At 37.9% G+C, this 20,011-nt stretch overlaps 1 protein-coding gene across 1 annotated transcript; it reads right to left on the reverse strand.

The window, feature by feature from the left end:
* Positions 1-972: 972 nt before the first annotated feature.
* LOC141440227 (uncharacterized) lies at positions 973-14,718 on the reverse strand. Its single transcript, XM_074104686.1, has 14 exons — positions 14,278-14,718; positions 13,963-14,070; positions 11,016-11,482; positions 10,284-10,386; positions 9,873-9,968; positions 9,528-9,683; positions 8,864-8,911; positions 8,138-8,410; positions 7,837-7,944; positions 7,170-7,633; positions 5,707-5,809; positions 4,222-4,317; positions 3,369-3,524; positions 973-1,141 (listed from the first exon to the last, which is right to left on the reverse strand). Exons 1-14 carry the CDS (start codon positions 14,539-14,541, stop codon positions 1,085-1,087), a joined length of 2,499 nt encoding a protein of 832 aa, XP_073960787.1. The 5' UTR covers positions 14,542-14,718; the 3' UTR covers positions 973-1,084.
* Positions 14,719-20,011: the final 5,293 nt, after the last annotated feature.

A 20,011-nucleotide genomic window follows, 5' to 3' on the forward strand; every position in this document is an offset into this window, starting at 1 on the left:
TGTATGTAAGTATGTATGTATGCATGTACCTATGTATGTATATTTTGTAAACAATTATTTTTATTTTAGTCTTAATTAACCTGTACATTATATTAGGTTTAACTATAGGTGCAACGTGTTAAGTACGCAAAACTTCTTAGTTGGTGACTTAGTCCATGAATTTTCAGTAATAATTTGTAAATATTGAATGTCCTTAAATGTATATATTTTTTAATTAAAAGTGAGGCCTGATCATTGATATACCTACATCATACCTACCATTTTTTTAAAGAAGAAACCTACGCCTAACCTATACACAAACATATTAATACATTCACTCTTAATTACTTCTTAATTTCTATGTATTTCCCAAGATACATTTTGTAACCAGTAACTTAATAGCCCACAGAATAATTTATTTTCCCAATAATTCGGGTAACAGTGGAGCAGCTGGCAACACAGTTCGTCACGCACACTAGCATCCTTGCAAATTGCCTTACACCGTTCTTACGCACACTACAATATTGAGTTGCCGCATTCACGAACGTTTTGTTTTTAGTTAGCGCGGTATCTAGTCGAGCGAGCGCGCGAGACCAATCATTCATCTAAGGTTCAGCTGTTATTGAGACATTGAGCTTTAAAATGATGCATCTGAATATCGAAAATTTAAATATCGATAGTTAAAATATTGACGGTCAAAATATCAAACCTACCCTATTTTCGATATTTTGACCGTCGACTTTTTAATATTAGATTATTAATTTTCGATATTCAGATACGTCCTCTTAGAATGTCGGCGATTTTCAACATTTCTAGAAGTTGACACATATACACACACAGACACACATACACACGCACACGCGCTCGCACTCGCGCACGCACACTAGCACGTACGAACACACACACATACACACACACACACACACACACGCTGACCATTAAACTTGGCATTTTTGTCGTTGAAGTCAAACACCAATAATTTAAAATGTTTAATGATAATTATTTAATTATTTGCATCATGTCCTTTGTGATAGAATTGAAACATAGTGAACAATATCGGTTGTGCAACGTTTTTTCCCAGATATGAAAAACTGCATTTCAATATTCATTTACTGGCGAATGTTCTCAGCATCAGGAAATATGAAAATGATGCTTTCACAATCTGCGAACAAGAAAGTCTCTATATAAGTTTGTAAACTACAATAATAATATTTTATTTAAATTCTGGTGGTACAGCTACAAGATCTTTAAAAAAAACATTAAATTTAAAAAATCAAAAAACCCGACTGCCTTAAAAACTAAAAGGAAGAAAATAAGTCTAGTGGTCTAGAACTCTGTCAAGAAGCTCATTTACCACACGACCACAAGACTTATTTTCTTCCTTTTAGTTTTTAAGGCAGTCGGGTTTTTTGATTTTTTTAATTTAATGTTTTTTATTTTATACTTTTTTGATACTTCTGTGAAAATAGTAGATTAAGGGGCTGTTTCACCATCCATCTCCGTCTCTTTTTGTTTTGTTCGAATAGACGGAGACGGCATCACATTTAACCGTCGGTTAACGCTAATCAATGGATGGTGAAACAGCCGCTAAAAGTATTATAACGCGTATATATTTAGAATGGGCTAATTATTAGCTTTCATTTGATACCCATATTGTTACAATACAAAAAACTTTTTTTCATTGCTCCGCCATATTTTTTTTCGCAGACGCCATATTGAAATTTTATATAGCCTATGTCACTCCGACAGTTATGACGAATCCAGTGGTAACTCATATGTTAAAATCCGTCTAGCCGTTTAGGCTGCAGCGAGGACCAAAGAAATGGACATACATACCCACATACATACATTCATACATACGCTCGAAAAACATAACCCTCCTTTGGGCAGTCGGGTAAAAACGGACCTATCAGTCTCTACCCCTCGTGTTGACAGGTGTCAATGGGCGGCGGTGATTGCTTCCCATCAGGTGACCAACATGCTCGTTTTCCCCCTCTTATATACATATAAAAAGTAGTCTGTCAGTTAGATTGTCAGAAAATATTGGATTCGTATTTTGCTTTTGTCAATTTAACAAAAAAATACTGAAGGGCATTCGGGAGGGCCCTTATCTTCATCATTTTTTGTCTAGGTAATTGACAAAAGAAAAAAAAAACCGGTCAAAAGCGTGTCGGACACGCCTAAGTTAAGGTTCCGTATCCATACAAACATCACGCCTGTATTCCCGAATGGGGTAGGTAGAGCACACGAAACGTTACAGCTTCCGAGCCACTTTTAGCTACTTTAGGTTTTAAGTTTGAGCAAAGTCATGGACGGATAGACAAACATGGCGAAACTTATAGTTAGCTGGAAACAGTGCTCAAGCGCGCGGCGAGTGCGCGGCGAGTGCGCGGCGTCGGTCGACCGACGAGCTATGAGATTGTATTAGCGCCTACAGACTCACGCGAGAAGTCTCGGCGAGAAGTCTTGCCGAGAAATTGCACGAAAAACCGAGAAGGCATCTACACTCCCGAACTTCTCATTTGCATTCTCGATCGTTATCCGGAATGGACGACATTGTAGCGGCAAGTCCACGGTTGCACTGAGACCGAACAAGAATGTAATACCGTTCTCGTGCCTCCCCCGAGAAACCCTTATAGCGCCTACAGACTCACGCCGAGAACACCCGAGAAGCGTGAATGTGATCGCTTTCTTGCCGTCTCGTTTTCGCGCTCGCCTGTTCTCCGATCGGTGTCGGTATTTTCAAAGGGTTTCTCGGGCGAGACACGAGAACGGTATTACATTCTTGTTCGGTCTCAGTGCGACCGTGGACTTAATTGTGTGTTGTCGACGTTGTCGTGTTTACAAGTGTAATTCATGCGTCTTCTTTTCTTCTTAATTTGATTTCTAATTTTAGTATTCACAAGATTATAATATGCTAATGCACACAAAACCAAAGCCGCACTGTCGTCCATTCCGGATAACGATCGAGAATGCGAATGAGAAGGTCGCATGAGTGTAGATGCCTTCTCGGTTCTCGCGCAATTTCTCGGCAAGACTTCTCGCCGAGACTTCTCGCGTGAGTCTGTAGGGGCTATTTAGGCGCTATACGGATGCGTTCAGTGCTCCGCTGACGGAGCGACCGACCTGTGAACTGTACACACGCGTCGCAGTTCACGGTCAGCGTAGCACGGAATGAATTTTCACAACCGACGGTCAGCGCTGACGGTCAAGACGTACCGTCGGTCGAGCACTGTTTCCAGGCTAAGGTTTCCGTTTTTGCCATTTTAGCTATAGAACCCTAAAAAGACGTGTCCGATATTTTCTGATAATCTGACTGATGAACTTATTAAAATTATTTAGGATAGTAGGACTATTGTAGATCATTTAAAGAAAGTCATTGTTGATACCGCCTGCATAGTCTGCACCCCGACCGGCACCATGTTGCAGGCTTTCAGTGCCAGAGACTGCTGCACGATCTGCAGCAGGATCAGCACCGTCCGTCGGTTGCTGTTGTCCATGCACTCCCACGGCAAACCGTACACCGCGTCGACCAGTGAGTCACTCTGCAACAAAATTGAGTCCTTGTTCCATGTACCATCAGCCAAATAAGTGGTCTATCAATTTTGAAACAAGCTCCTATCAAATGAATATGTCGCTAAAGTCGAACTTTCAAGTTGACACACACGTCTATTGGCATTATTGTTGTGTGACATGCAAACGATTATCAACTTTAGGTGGTAGACCACATATTTGGCTGATGGTACAGCTTTCCTTGTCTGTGTTATTTATTTATGTAATCGTTCAAGTTTGTTACTTTTCCGAATAAATGTATTTTCTTTCTTCTTTCTTCTATTCGCTTGGTAAGATATCTCTCTATTTTGGTCTATACTCTTCTACGTCGTCGTCTTCGTTGCTGAAGGTCGTGTCTACTCTGAAGAGATGATGGCTCATTCCGCTACGCTTTTCCGTGTTTCCTACCTTTGGTAGTCTTCTCAAACGCCAAATTTTAAAAGAAAGACCCAAGCCCTCCTGTACGTACATATACGTACAATTCAAGACGCTACTCTAGCAAAGTCTTAGTTTTTAGACTTTAACTGTTTCCACTTTCATGCCTACTATTCGATCCCATAGAGAAACCCCGAGCACAGTTCCTTACAAAACACGCTGAGCAACTCTGAGCTTATTTATAAGACCAATAGCAAAGCACATTGGTTGAAGAATTCAACAACTAGATTATAATTAATATACTAAACCTTTTACCTTGGAGGCAATGAGCTCAAACACCACAGACAGATCAATTAATTGTTGGTATAAGCCCAAAGTTAGTAGTCCATATTTTGCCAATGCATCCATTTTCTGAAACGGCCACAATGATAAATGCGTTTACTTCGATGTTATTAGACGAAATACCTATGGGACCTTTCATCTTCTATTTCACCTTTACAATTAACTTCCTTTATATTTATACTAGCGTTTACTCGCGGCTTCGCACGCGTAAATCATTAGATACAGCAGTTGAATTGAAATTCCGGGGTTTTATTAAATTCTCGTGGGAATTCCCTAAAACTACATCGTGGTTTTCATTGACGTTACATTATTACAACTATGCCAAATTTCATGACTCCAAACCCAGCGGTTGTTATTTCGAGATTTTATCCCTATCCCGTGGGAATATCGGGATGAAAAGTATCTTATGTTTTAATCCAGGTTATAAACTAACTTTTTACCATCATCCAAATCCGTCTAGCCGTTTCAGTGTGAAGAAATAACAAACATACTCACTCACTCACTCATTCACTCACAAACTTTCACATTTATAATATTAGTAGGATTCAATTGACTGTTACTGTCTGAATCAGGCAGGCGTTACCTTGCGGAGGGCCATATCAATGAACTACCTATACGCAACTTTTACTTTGCTCATGATAGCTAAATGCGTCTATGCAAGAAATTTTTGCTCATGCAGCACCTCCAATCTTCACACTTTAAGAACAAGCACAAATCGGACTATAACCACAACTACATAGCGCTGACTGTTTCGAATTCAATCAGAGTTCATTATCAGAGCAACACAACCGTTTACCATGTTACCAATTGTTAAACGTGTTGTATGTTAGTCTAGTATAGTTAAAATTTATTTTCATCACACTTGCTCGTAAACAGTGTCGTAACATGCAGGCTACCTTGGTTGCAACCCCCCAAATAAAACCCTCGACCTTAATGTGCTTGTCATGAAACCCGTGGTCGGTAAATGAGTCAGTGCCCGTACTGATGGTGCTGCTGCAGGACCACATGGACCACATGCACACGCACGTTGCGGCGCATGCCGAGGGAGGGGGAGGTAGAGGGCGACGTTGCCAAGAGCACAGCCTAAGGTATCGCCAATAGTTGGAACAATTATATTTTTTCTTTTATAAATATAAAATTTTACTTGCAAATGTGATGAAAAACATTGTATGTCGTACGGGCGGTACTAGAATTACGAACATCGACTAATTAAAGCCCTCTGTCTTCGACTTCGGGCTTCTAATAGACTCTCGTTCGTAATTCCTTATTTACCGCCCTTAAGACACAATGTACTATTATTTAACACGTCCGTTTTTGGTCACTGTTTTACATTACATTTATATGTGCCAATTTTCAACTTGATCAGTTCAGGAGTTTCAAAGAAAATAGGCTTTAACAGAGGGACAGACAGACTTACGAATGATCCTTTTTTTAATAAAATACAAAAGAAGTAATTACCAGCGTGGAACACTCCAACAGTAAAACACAATCCGAGACAAGATGGAAGCCATAGTAAACACACAGCATCACGCTGTACGTATTAGAAGTTTTTGCTACGAACCTAAAATATGTACATAATAATAATAAAATTGCAAAATACCAGGGTCTCGGTTCGGTAGGAATTTTATATATTTCTAGCTTTAATTATTTTTAGGAAACAAGTTTTTTTTTTTATTCGTCTAGATGGCAAACGAGCAATGGGTCTCCTGATGGTAAGAGATCGCCACCGCCCGTAAACATCTGCAACACCAGGAGTATTGTTGCCAACCTACGACTAGAGGCCTAAGATGGGATACCTCACGTGCCAGTAATTTCACCGACTGTCTTACTCTCCACGCCGAAAAACATAACAGGTGGTTGCAATCTGGGTCCTACCACCTGCCAAGTTTTTACTTTAGTTTTACAAGTAAGAATGGTTTTTATTTTTGTTTTAATTTAATTATTTAATTTCTTCTTTTTGCACTCTTGATTTACTCAGTAATTTCATCTTTTTTTCTTTATTAAAATTAATGTCTAGAAGTGTTAAAATTGCAAGTTTTTTTTTACATAAAACTAACCGTGATTGACCCCATATCATATCTCACCTGATGTTAAGTGCAGATGAGCCCAAAGTAAAAAAAAAAAACAAGTCGAAGTCAAGATGAGTCAAGTTGAAGTCGTGAAAGACTATAAAGAATAAGATATTTTGCAGGTGCTAGGACCTTGTGCAAGGTCCTCCCGGATTGCTACCACCATCTTGCTCGCTAATCTTGCCGTGAAGCAGCAGTGCTTACACTGTTGTGTTTCGTCGTGGAGAGTAAGACAGCCGGTGAAATTACTGGCACGTGAGGTATCCCATCTTAGGCCTCTAGGTTGGCAACGCGTCTGCAATACCCCTGGTGTTGCAGATGTCTATGGGCGGTGCTGATCTCTTACCATCAGGAGACCCACTTGCTCGTTTTCCATCCAGTCGAATAAAAAATATATATTCAAAAAACTTCAAATTAAAAGAATGTTAGCCACAGACGTCAAGAGATAATTTTAGAAAAAATAAAAGGTTTTTAGTTGTATTATAGCTTAAATAATAAAATATCGCAGACTATTAGTAGACAGACAAAATTATACAAAAAGGAGGAACAAGAGCAAGAAACTTTAACGAAGAACAAAGGAAAGACGTGAAGTAACAGTATTTAGTAGGTATAGTAAAAAGAGTAAAGAGAGAAGAGTAAGATTTGTAAAAGAGGTCAAATATGATGAATATTGCGTTGAAAATGATTATGAAAGTGAAGAGAATTAACAAACCGACTAAGAACTGTGGTCTGAAACATTATAGATACGCTCAAGCTTAAATTGCTGTGAAATTTAGAAAATAAACTTTTAGCATAATCTAAAATAAACAAAATAAATATAATGTGTGTTTATCCTGTTCTGTATGTACTCACTCTTTTATCATTACATAATATTCAATCATCTCTTTCAACTTCTTCGCCACTTCTTTGCTTTCTTGTTTTGTGTACCGCAGTGGAACAGCTTTGGCTTTCACAGCAAGGCTCGGCCGCGGGAAATAGTTTAAGTCGTGCTCGAATATTTTCAAATGTCCCCAAATATGGAACACAAAGACACAAACCAGGTGGTCGTGACCCGAAAACAAGGTTGCCAAATTGTACGAGACGTAAAAATTATATAAACACACAATAATGTACCCAATCTCATTGTTGTAGTCAAATGGTAAAACGTAAGAGACGGAATGTACGTAAGTACTATTTATAGGTTTATCTGAACTAAACATTCCAGCATTAAAGTTACTATAAAGAGGTGCTAAATTGTACATAAACGATACCATGTAAATTTGCACATGTTGAACTATGACGGCGATTTCGCAATATTTTGTCACTTTCTTATTTATCTGAAATGATGAAGAAAAATGTTTGCTAATTGGTCAAGTACAAAAGCCAAACTCCAGCGTTGTGGTTTGGATTGGAAGGCAAAGTAGGACCACCACACATATTTTCCTAAGTCGTCCTGAAAGTTCACTACCAGTCCTCAACCGGCAGGACCACTCTGTCAAGAGTGTACCTAGCGACTACGAAGGCATGAAGAAAATCTTACTTTTGCAGAATAATCCGTCTTATTCTTGTAGTATATCAGATGAAATTTTGAAGCAAATTCCTTGATTCCCGCTTGATAACCTGTTTGGATTGGCAGCGATGTTCTTTGCTGAAAAATTAAAATAAAAATATTTGTGGAAAGGATCCTCGCAAGACGACTAAGTAAGTACAACCACAGACATGCTGTGTAAAGATTTCGGCAACAACGCACTTCAGAAGGATATACTTAATAGAAGAACAGATCGGAAAAAGAAGTCTCTGTATCCGTACTTATTACAATGCAATTCGATTAATTTACTTACGATATATACGAGGCACATCAAAATATTCAAGCATGTTTGGCCCAAATCGATGAATCCCAGTTTTCCCATGTTCTTCATCATGTACGTAGTCTGAGCGACGATTGAGAAACAACAGAGGATGCCCAAAAAACTTGTATAACCATATCTTGATATGATTGACAGTTTTGTAGCAGGAAGATCTTCGAAAACATGATTTGGCCATGCACTAATAGACCTCAAAGTAAACCGGATTCTTTTCATATACCTTAAATTAAATACATCCATTTTGTATCGCTAAAAAAATTCCCAAATTTAATACACAATTTGCTTCGTACTGTCCTTTACAAATTTAGTGAATTTTGGACATGTTTAATCAGAAAACAATCTTGTGGATGCAAGAAAACTTTAGAGTAAGAGTCTCTTTCTCCGGGGCCTTCGTGAGTCTGAATGTTGGTACCGAGGTAACCTAGGCTTTATTTTAATTGGAGCGCAAGAACAAACAGACTTTATAATTGTAGTAGTGAAGTAGGCACTAGATAGTGGAAACTAAATAATTACCTTCCCTATTCACATGTGATCTTTCACATCGTCAATAAAAGCGCTAGTTGAGCGAATGAGAAATATTTATCATAAAAATAATGGCAGGCGATATTTTTGCATTGTAATTGAATAGTGTATTGAGAATAATGTAGATAACGAATGTGCAATATATCAAGATGAAAAACTTCTTTTCTATGATCAGTTAGCGGCAAATGTCCTCAGCATCAGGAAATATGAAAACGATCCTTTTAAAATCTGCAAACAAGAACGTTTGTAATTAAAAAACTGCAATAATAGTCTATTTTCTGTATCTTAAAGAGCAAGTTGACCGATTGACTGGTACTGATGACGTCTAACCTTAAACCACTAGACCTAAAGACTTGAAATTTGGCAGACATTACTTCTTATCTTCTTCTTATCTTAACAAACAAGATGGGAAGACGACCTTAAACTCACGGCTGGACATCATTGGAGAAGGGTAGCGCGAGACAGATCCCAATGGAAAATGTTAGAGGAGGCCTATGCCAAGAGGCAAACTGAGCTTCGGGACTTACTTTAACAAACACAACCTAAATAAGATATACTCAACTAAGAAGAAGTTCAGAATACAAAGGCTTATTATTATTATTACTTCTTATCTTTATCTGTCGTAGACAGATGAGTAAAATGGCGTTTTCATTCCCTCGGGATGGAGATTAAAACTAGAGACCTAAAATATGGTACCTGAATAGTTATTATAATATCGAAATTTACTTTTTATGCTTTTTCAAGATTAAAACAGGACAAAACAGGAATCCGACAAAACACGAACACGACAACTCAAAAACAAATCTTTCGGTTGATGATGGTGATAATTTATGTTTGAAATTACCGCCAGCATAGTCTGCACCCCGACCGGCACCATACCACAGGCTTTGACCGACAGTGTCTGCTGCACGATCTGCAGCAGGATCAGCACCGTCCGTCTGTTGCCGGTGTCCATGCACTCCCACGGCACTTGGTACACTGCGTCGACCAGAGACTCACCCTATACAATAAAAAAGTAGGTAATCTGCTAAGCAAATCGTATTTGCTGTAAATAAATTCACTTAAGTTTTTGTCGCAATTTAGAGCCGATAAAGCTCCACCATGCGAAGCTTTTACGTCACAGCTTTGGAACTACAAAGTGTTGAAGATGGGTCGTAGAACGCAGATGATATAAAACACATTTACTTGCCTTAGACGTAATTAGCTCAAACACCACAGAGAGTTGAATTAATTCCTGATATAGACACAACGTTAAGAAACCATACTTTGCCAATGCCTTAATTTCCTGGAAAAGCAAAATTATATGTTACTTAAAGCTCAACAATTAAGTTTAATTTGATATGCTGCCATTAAAAGTATTTAACATAGAACTTGAACGAAATAATAATATCATAAATATATTAAGCAAGTGTTTTCCATTCGTCAAGACAGTTCCTCCATCAGAATGAAATCAATTAAGATTCATTGTCACACTGACTTCGATGTGAACATAACCTTTGGTGATTTAAGCCACACTACTAACATTGACACTTATAAGGGTGATAAAGAAATTTCTTAGTCGGCTGTACTTAACAAAATTTAAAGGTAGAAGCTATATTACCAGGGTAGAACATTCCAACAGCAAAATGCAATCCGCTACGAGATGAAAACCATGATAGACGTACAGCGTCACGCTGTATGATCCCGTTGTGTTAGCTACGTAACTAAAATACAATATAATACAATAACTCTCTGTTGAACACCAACACTTAGTGAGCAGACAGAAAATAGGTGAATGCGAAATATGAATGCGAAAAGTGACAATAATTTTGTCATAACAATTCACTTCGTCGTCGTCGTCGTTTTAGCCTATATATACGTCCCACTGCTGGGCACAGGCCTCCTCTCAGAACAAGAGGGCTTGGGCCATAGTTCCCACGCGGACCCAGTGCGGATTGGGAACTTCGCACGCACCATTGAATCGCTTCGCAGGTTTGTGCAGGTTTCCTCACGATGTTTTCCTTCACCGAAAAGCTCGTGGTAAAATTCAAATGTAATTCCGCACATGAATTTCGAAAAACTCAGAGGTGCGAGCCGGGGTTCGAACCCACGACCCTCTGCTTGAGAGGCGATAGGTCAAACCACTAGGCCACCACGGCTTACTTATTCATTTCACAAAATGTTTATTGTCTAAAGATCGTTTGCTGTTGCGTTTGCAGAGTTAGTGTTGTTTTCAATAGATATATCTAAATTCAATTTAAGAAGTATACTATAGTTTTCGGTTCTTTTACTGTGTGCTAATTTCGGCATAATTGAAAAATAAAATAATACTTAAAGAGAGTTACAAACTTACTCCTTTATCATCATATAATGCATGATCATCTCCTTCAGCTTCATCATCACTTCCTTGTTCTCTTGCTTTGAATACCGCATTGGAACTGTTTTCGCCTTCATGACGATGCTCGGTCGCGGAAAATTGTTCAAGTTGTGCTCAAGTATTTTCATATGACCCCAAATGTGGAATACTAACACATATATCAGGAAATCGTGGCATAAAAACGTACTCGCCAAACTATACGACACAAACCAGTTATATAGGCATACGATAATATAACCCATATTATCACTGTTGGTGTCAAATGGCAATAGGTAAGAGACAGAATGCTCGTAAGTACCATTAATAGGTTTTTCGGAACTGAACATTCCGGCTTTATAGTTGTTAAAAAGAGGTACAAAGTTAAAGGTAACCGATGTCATAAAAATCTGTATATATTGGATTGTGATGGCGATTTCACAGAATTTTGTTACTTTTTTGTACATCTGAAATGAAGGAAAATATCATTAAAAAATTATAGTGAAGCGACACAAAATAAGTAAAAATGTATACTTTTTACCCGACTGCCCGAATCAGACTTATGTATTTTGAAATGTATGCCTATTTTTGGCCCCCTCAGCAGCAGTTAAATGGCTGGATGGATTTTAACACTTGCGATTTTTAGCTATGGTAGGTAACCTAGATTGTCTTATAGATATGACCAAACAAATCAATCACTTGATATTGTTATAATAACTTGATACCTAATTGTAGAAGTGACGTAGTAGGGTAGGTATAAAATTATTTAATCGGGAATTTAAAAATATGTATTATATTGTAACCGAATTCGATTCCATTCGAATGAATGCTAATAAAAATAATCCAATTCTAAATACTCATATACCCATATCATAAAAGTATTTACTTATGAAATAAAAAAAACTAAATCCCAACTTCTTTAGAAACAAAAAAGCAAATAATAAAGAGGAGGAGTTGTTAACTGTACCTCTTTCTAGGGAAGATTTTGATTTAGAGTTAAATACTATTTATCAGATAGCGTTGTCGAATGGTTATACTAAATCAATGGTCAATAGTTTGGTTAAGAAGAAGCAGGCACGGATAGTGAATAGCATGATTTACGCCGTGTTACCATCGCAGTCTTCTAACAAATTAAAATCAAACAATATTAAGGTAGCCTTTAAGACTAACAACTCTTTGTACTCTAAACTTTGTAACCACAAAGAGAAGGTAGATAAAGGAACTAGATCGGGTGTATACAAGCTCACTTGTAATGACTGCAGTAAAGTATATTATGTTGGTCAGACAGGTCGCAGTTTTAATGCTAGATTTAAAGAGCATGTTTCGGCATATAGGAATGAGCATCCTGATAAGTCGAATTTTGCCAAACATTTGTTGGAACTAAATCATTCTTTATCGGACTCAGATTCGTATGAAGTGTTACATTATTGTGGCAAGGGGTTTCGTCTCGATGTTTTAGAATGCATGGAGATAATTAGATACAACAGTATGGGGTCTATTATTAATGAGCAGGTAAATTTAGTTTCATCTCCCTTGCTACGGCTTGGATCTAATTTCAGCAATGGTAGTTAATAAAACATGCCTTGACAGTAAATAAATAAAAATCAAGGTAGTTTTGAAGGACGGTTAAAAAAATTATTAATAATTTGTGGGTAGTTTTGTTTTGTTTCATAAAACGTATGTGGGTACTTGGGGAGTTACAGCGACAAGTTAAAACGGTGGTTGTGGTTCGTTAGTCTAACAACAGGTAGCATGGTGTACGGTTGTGTCACTCTGAAGATGAGCTCTGGTTGAGTTCGAAACGCGTCAGTGTAGTGTGGTGGTGGTGATAGATGGGTTTGTGTGATTTGTGTGTGTTCTTACAGTGTGGAGGTGGAGGAACTGCATGAACACGCATATTTTGCATAAGCTTAGCTATCGTAAGGTCGCGGGTGAGCAAGGAATTTATTTCAGTTCATTGATATGGACATCCGCAAAGTAACGCCTGATTCAATAAATGTTACAGCTTTTTGATTTTAAGGCTAGTGAAATTAGGTACAACGTAAATTCGAAATGCTAAAATTAGGGCTAATAAATTATTATTATTATTATTATTTAGAAGCCTGTAGAGGTGTCCCACTGCTGGGCAAAGGCCTCCCCCATGTCCTCCATTCTACTCTTTCTTGGGCGATCTCTGGCCAGCTGCGAAGAAAGGTGTCCAGATCGTCCCGCCATCGACGCCTGGGTCTGCCACGCCGCCGAAGTCCATTTTGTGGTATCCAGTCTGTGGCTATTTTAGCCCACCTATTGGGTTCCATACGGCTGACGTGGCCTGCCCAGTCCCATTTCAGCCTGGCAGTCTTGACACCCACATCAGCAATGCGTGTTTTGGAGCGCAATATAGTGTTCCGGATCCGGTCAACCCGTTTCACTCCCAACATACTGCGCTCCATTGCTCTCTGGCAAACCTTCAATTTGGTCTTCTGTAACTCAGTAAGTGACCATGTTTGAGCACCGTAAGTTAGGACAGGCAGTATACACATGTCGACGAGCCTCCGCTTTAAGGCTAGCGGAAGATCACCCTTCATGTGTTCTTTCATGGACCAATAGCTCTTCCAGGCGTTTTGGATCCGTCTTTCGACTAATAAATAAATATTTAGGAAAAAAATCGGCTTTTTAATTTTAGGGCTAGTGAAATTAGTGGTAGTGAAAATAGGATTAAATTTTTTCGGGCTACCATAGGAGAACCAGATAAAACACGTCATAGTTTGGGGATAGGAGCCAGTGACGTTATGCCGTGTTAAAAAAATTCGAGCTAAATATTCATAATTTTTTGTTTAATTTACAAAAGAAAAAAAAAGTGTCCCATATTTTCTAATAAACTAACTGACGGTAGAAGGTCTAAGTAGATATTTTTAAGACACTAGCTTATTATGAAAGGCAACTGTCATATCGCATTGTTTCTTACTTTTGCCGAATACTCTGTTTTATCCTTGATGTACATTAGATTAAATTTTGAAACAAACTCTTCGATTCCCACTTGATATGCTGTTTGGATAGGCAGCAATGTTCTTTGCTGAAACATTTACACTGTGTTATTTGTCATTTAAGCTGAAAAGTCTATGTATTAAAAGCCACGCTAGAGAAGGATTAAAGGATTAAATAGAATGCTTGAGCGTAGCGAGGGTTTCAAGGCATAAGATGCTAAACAATTTTGCAACGTCTTTTGCATCGGGAGTTAAAAAGATCTTTTCCGAGCATGATTGTAAATGATTCTACTTACTAAATATACGAAGGACATCAATATGGTCAAGTATGTCTGGCCCAAGTCTATAAATTTCAGAGTCTCCATATTCTTCCTCAAGTACGTGATCTGAGCGACTATTGCAAAACAACAAAGCGTACACAAGAGACAAGTGTAGCCATATCTTGATATAACTGACAGTTTTGAGGCAGGAACATCTTCGAACATGTGGTTGGGCCATCCACCAATACATCTCAGTGTTAACCGGATTCTTTTCATGTATCTCATATCGAACACATCCATTTTATTTGCTATAAAATTTTAGATAATTTTGAAACACCTATTTTTTTGGAATAAATATTTAAACTGGTAGATGTAAAGCTATGCAAGTAAGATCATCTATTATATTGATATGATGATATTGATATTGATGTGTGGATATTGATACATACATATAAAGACATGCGAGTAAGAACGTCAAGTCCTTACTCTAGAGTGTGAACGTTGGAATCAAGGTAACCTATGCATTACTTTAATTAAAGTGAAAGAACAAAGAGACTTTATAATTAACCGTATTAAGGAGCGACCACACTGCTGCATATAAAACGGTGACGGTACGGAATCGCAGTGACGCATCGTATGCGTACCGGTTTTATCAATACACAAACGGTGCGGAATCGCAATAACGTGGCGTAACCGGCACGATTTTATTGCATGCTCTGCACACCGCTGCTTAAAATAGGTACGCAAACGGTGCGGAATCGCAGTGACGTACCGTAAACATCAGGACTTTACCGCATGCTCTCTACCCAAAGTCGTGATGTTTGCGATACGTCATTGTGATTCCGCATCGTTTGCGTATAGTACTTTAAGCAGCGGTGTGGAGGGCATGCGATAAAATCGTGATCGTGACGCTTACGGCACGTCACTGCGATTCCGTGCCGTCTCCGTATTTTGAACAGCAGTATGGCCACTCCTTTAAGGTATCGAGCATACAACGCAGCGAGTAAAAAGGGTACAACAATAATCTAACCAACTTAGAAAAAAATACAAAACCTCCGACATTGTAATTTCAAAGTTCAATATCAAAGTCAAAGTTTATTTAAAAGTAGTAATAGTAATAAAAAAAAATATTGAATTAATTTCGGTACAAGACGACAAAAATACAATTTTTCACTTAAAATCTATGTCTAAGTATAAAGTAGTGTTGTAGGTAAGAAAGTAAGTGTGTAGTATTGTATCTCAAGAACGTCTCCGATTTTTATCAAGTAGTAGCCGGTACACGCGACTCCGTCCGGGTAGAATTCGGTTTTCACTATCCTGCGGAAACTATGCGATTTTCCGGGATAAAAACTATCCTATGGCCTTCCCTGGGACGCAAACTATCTTTACACCGAATTTCATCTAAATCGGTTCAGTGGCTTAGACGTCATGACATAACAAACAAACAAACAGACTTAAGATTTAGCGCAAGGAAACCTGCTTGCACGTTAGAAAAACCGCATCGAATGCAGTCCATCCGTTTAAGAGCTACGATGCCACAGACAGACATTGGCGTCTAAATTATTTATAACAACCCACTTTTTGCATCGGAGGTTAAAAATACCAGTTTTAATATTAGCTTTTACCCAAAATCGAATACTTTGGCATTTTTCCAAAAGTTCAAAAAACTTATCGCTGCTGGAATTTAAAAGCACAAGGGCAGTGTTATGTTACAAAAAGCTTATTTGTCAAAAGGTTTGGTTTGTTATCGCTGTCCCTGATAAGTTAATTGGGAGGGTGTCGAGTTTCCTCTGATGTTGAAGATGTGAACAATAACAGAGTTTAAGTTGATATGGGTGAAGTGGAAGGATTTCGTTACCATTTTGTTTTACTTATACGAAGCGGCTGTAAAATCTTCATTTAACAAAAATAGGCTGTGAACCTTAAGGTGGTTTTCCACCGGCGAGGCGAGGCGAGACGAGACGAGACGAGAATTGAAATTTGTATCGGCAGCGCCCGCGGCGGCCCGCGGCGGCTAGCGGCTAGGTCCGCGAGAATGCATACAAATTTCAATTCTCGTCTCGCCTCGTCTCGTCTCGCCTCGCTGGTGGATAATTACCATTATTATGATAGTAAAACAATTTACATACAATAAATTGTCCGTACGTGAGTCAGATTGTGGTGAAAATATAATTTATTGAATCAGGCGTTACTTTGCGGAGGTCCATATCAATGAACTAAAATAATTTCCTTGCTCACCCGCGACCTTAATTCGAATTTAAGTATTAATTGGTCTTTTTGACTGCGACTGTATTAAAAGTTATAAGTAAAATATTTCGTCTCTGACAATTTTTATTTATCCCACTTTAACACTTTTACTGTCCCTATAGCTTTCACCATTGTCATGGCCATGGGTCGATACGTCCGTGCATTACAGGTAGGCAATGCACAAAAATACAGAATCATCCATTTCTGACGTCACGTAGACGTGGCAGAGCTAGTTTGACGGTGCATTACATGTAATGTACGGACAGTTGAAGTGTTATGCTATAACAAGGTCTTGTTAACGTTACCCAATTTACAAAGAAACGTTACGTAACGGTAAAATATAAAAATACCTCAGTACCGGTATTAAATTATAACGTTACTTGATAATTTAATATTATTTATGGTAACGCTCGTTACCCAATTAACGTTACTTAATGTCGGTAAATTTAACTTACATTGTTGGGTTTGTTAACGTTACCCAACCCGTATTATTATACTTATAACGTTACTGTGCGAGGTTACACTACTTTTTTGGAGTATTTTAGTTTTTAAAATAATTCCCCTTTCATAGTCAATTGCCAAACGGGCAGAAAGAGCCCTCATGCGTTTTATAGGGTTCCGTATTTAAAGCAAGATTAACTTTTTTTGATCAATAAAATGTGCAAAAGAACAAACGCACCCAACAATCGGGTTCACCCCAACCACAAGGGTGCATACAAACTAGCGAATTCATGGATTGACCTATCCTAATTTAATAGGGTGACAATACGTATGCATTCGTGCGTACTTTAGGTTGGAAATCGCACTATTGTTCGCATCCTAGTTAAGATTATAAGTCAAGAATGGTTCGACTAGTGTCGATCTTTTCGAGAGATATTTTTCACGGGTAGGTAGCTTTTTAGACAACAATTGGTCCAGATTGGTTAGTGACAAGGAAGATTTTATATCTATGTTAGTGCATTAATATCTTAACATGTAACTTATTTATAATTAAAATTTTCGTCTGTAACATTGACCAGAACTTGGGCAAAATGGCTCCTGCATGGCAAGAAATAGGCTGTTTATAAAAATGCGAAAGTGTGTAAATAGTGTTCTTTCGCAATAAAAAATGCCAGAATAGATTTAGTTAATTTAGTGATAGAGGTCTGGAATAACATATAGATACTTTTTATCCCGATATTTCCACGGAATCCATGTTAAAAGTCATAATCTTAAATTTCATGCAACATAGTAATAACAATAAATATCATGGGATTACTTAGTCCAAAACTAAGCAAAGCTTGTACTATAGGTACTAGGCAACGGATAAACATGCTACTATAGATAAATGCATACTTAAATACATATTGAACATCCAAGACCCATAAATAAAGAACACAATATATTTTTTGCAAATTTCCATGGGAACTTACTTAAATCCTGGAATATTAGTTAGCTCTGCCGAATATTAGCATACGCGTGCAAATGTGGATAGAAACCAGGAAGTGAAAAAATAATAATTTGAAACTATAATGAGACTGTCCGTATATTTCACCAACAATATGGCCGCCCTACTCTGACCTTTAGTAATTCAAGAATGCCATTCAATACAACAATAACCATGGAGTGCACCTGGCGTGCGCGTGCCTTTAATCAGGGGTCCGCGGGTAGCCACAACAACGTCTAGCTTGAATTATTTCTACCAGATACACAAAATACCGTTCCTATGTACCTACTTTAGTGATTAACCTAGATTCCAAAAGTTGACCTCAATTATTATTAAGGAATAATCTAAGATTAACTATTAAGGATTATTATTATCTAGCCGGATTGGTATCCCACTGCTGGGCAAAGGCCTTCCCTCCATGTTCTCCATCTCTCCCGATCCAAAGCAGTTATTTTTTTGTAATAGCACTTTATATTTTTTATTTTTATTTTCTGGCTCTAGAAACTGTTTCTTGTCACTCGTTGCTATTACGTTCTCCTGAGTCACTCTTTAAGCCGTAAGTTTATAGGATTAAAATTTGCCAAACATGCATTTTTGTGGTAGTTTTAAGACCCTTCTATAATTACTGGTCATCTAATAAGCATTCTAATAAGCGTTGGCAGGCCTCCCACCAGGTGGACTGACGACATCGTGAGAGAAGCGGGAAACCGGTGGATGCAAGTGGCGAGTTGTCGTTCATTGTGGCGTCTAAGGGGGAGGCCTTTGTCCAGCAGTGGACGTCTTCCGGCTGATGATGATGATGATGATCTAATAAGCATGTTAGTTCAATGTGACACAACATTTCTTCTATTAAACTGTACTACTTTAGTCCCCTTGCAGATGGGGCAGAATAACAACAAAGGAAATTGATCCACCATTCTAATATCTTTTTATTTCTAGTTTACTACGGAACCGTATTATTTTAATTAGAGTTGCGCTCTTGATTTTTTTAATCAAGCTGTATTTATAACGAGGATTAAGAGCTATTGACGGATGTTTATAAGCCATGGAAATATTTATTTAGGTACTTGGATCGAAATGGGGCGGGATATTGTATGGGGATTAGCGTAAAGTAAATTTGTATACAACTCGGTCAAGCTCGAATCAGCAGGGCTACTACGAAATTCGAAAATCGAAGTTCGTATCGTGCCGTCCCGCCGACACTTATATTATTTAATACGAGAGTGAGAGGGACGGTACGATACGTATTTCGATCTTCGAATTTCGTAGAAGCCTCCCAGACTACTTTAATTTACACCGGTTCTGTAGCTATGTTTATCTCTATCTTCTGTATATTGGAATCTATCACGAATCTATCTATGTATTAATAAAAATATAAGTGCACTAGTTTCGGATTGAAAGATTAGTCCTCCATTAGGAGGATGGTACATTTTTATAATATTTTTTGTGAATAATTTAAAACCTATTAATTTTTTAACTAAAAATATAGTTTAAAAATACACTTTAATGGTAACCGTCTATCGTAACATTATTCATACTCGTATCACCATCATTATTTAATAATATAATTTTAATTAAATATAATCTATCTTTTTTTTTTTTTTTTTTTATTCGACTGGATGGCAAACGATCAAGTATCTATCTATCTATATCTATACATATAATGAAGCTGGAGAGGGTCGAAAGTCTGTACATACATGGAAGATTATTTGAAAAAAAGTTGGCTGGGGATACTTAGAATAACAGAACACGTTCCAACAGTTTTTATAATTTTTATCTGTTCGTATGTTTATTTGACCGCGCTGCCGCGCATCACGTGAAAACCGCTGAACCGGTTTAAAAGAAATTCGGCTTAGAGATAGTTTGAATCCCGGGGAAGGACATAGGACAGTTTTTATCCCGGAAAATTGCATAGTTCCCACGGGATAGCGATTAACGAATTCTACGCGAACAGAGTCGCGGGCAACAGCTAGTATTAACTAATAATGAATACATATATACATCATTATAATTTCGAATAATAATAGTACTAAATACCACAAACGGGACTTATCACGCTATTATTACACGAGTAATATTTACCTCGACGTTTCGGCA

This window comes from Choristoneura fumiferana, chromosome 22, assembly GCF_025370935.1.
Source record: "Choristoneura fumiferana chromosome 22, NRCan_CFum_1, whole genome shotgun sequence".
Lineage (NCBI taxonomy): Eukaryota > Metazoa > Arthropoda > Insecta > Lepidoptera > Tortricidae > Choristoneura > Choristoneura fumiferana.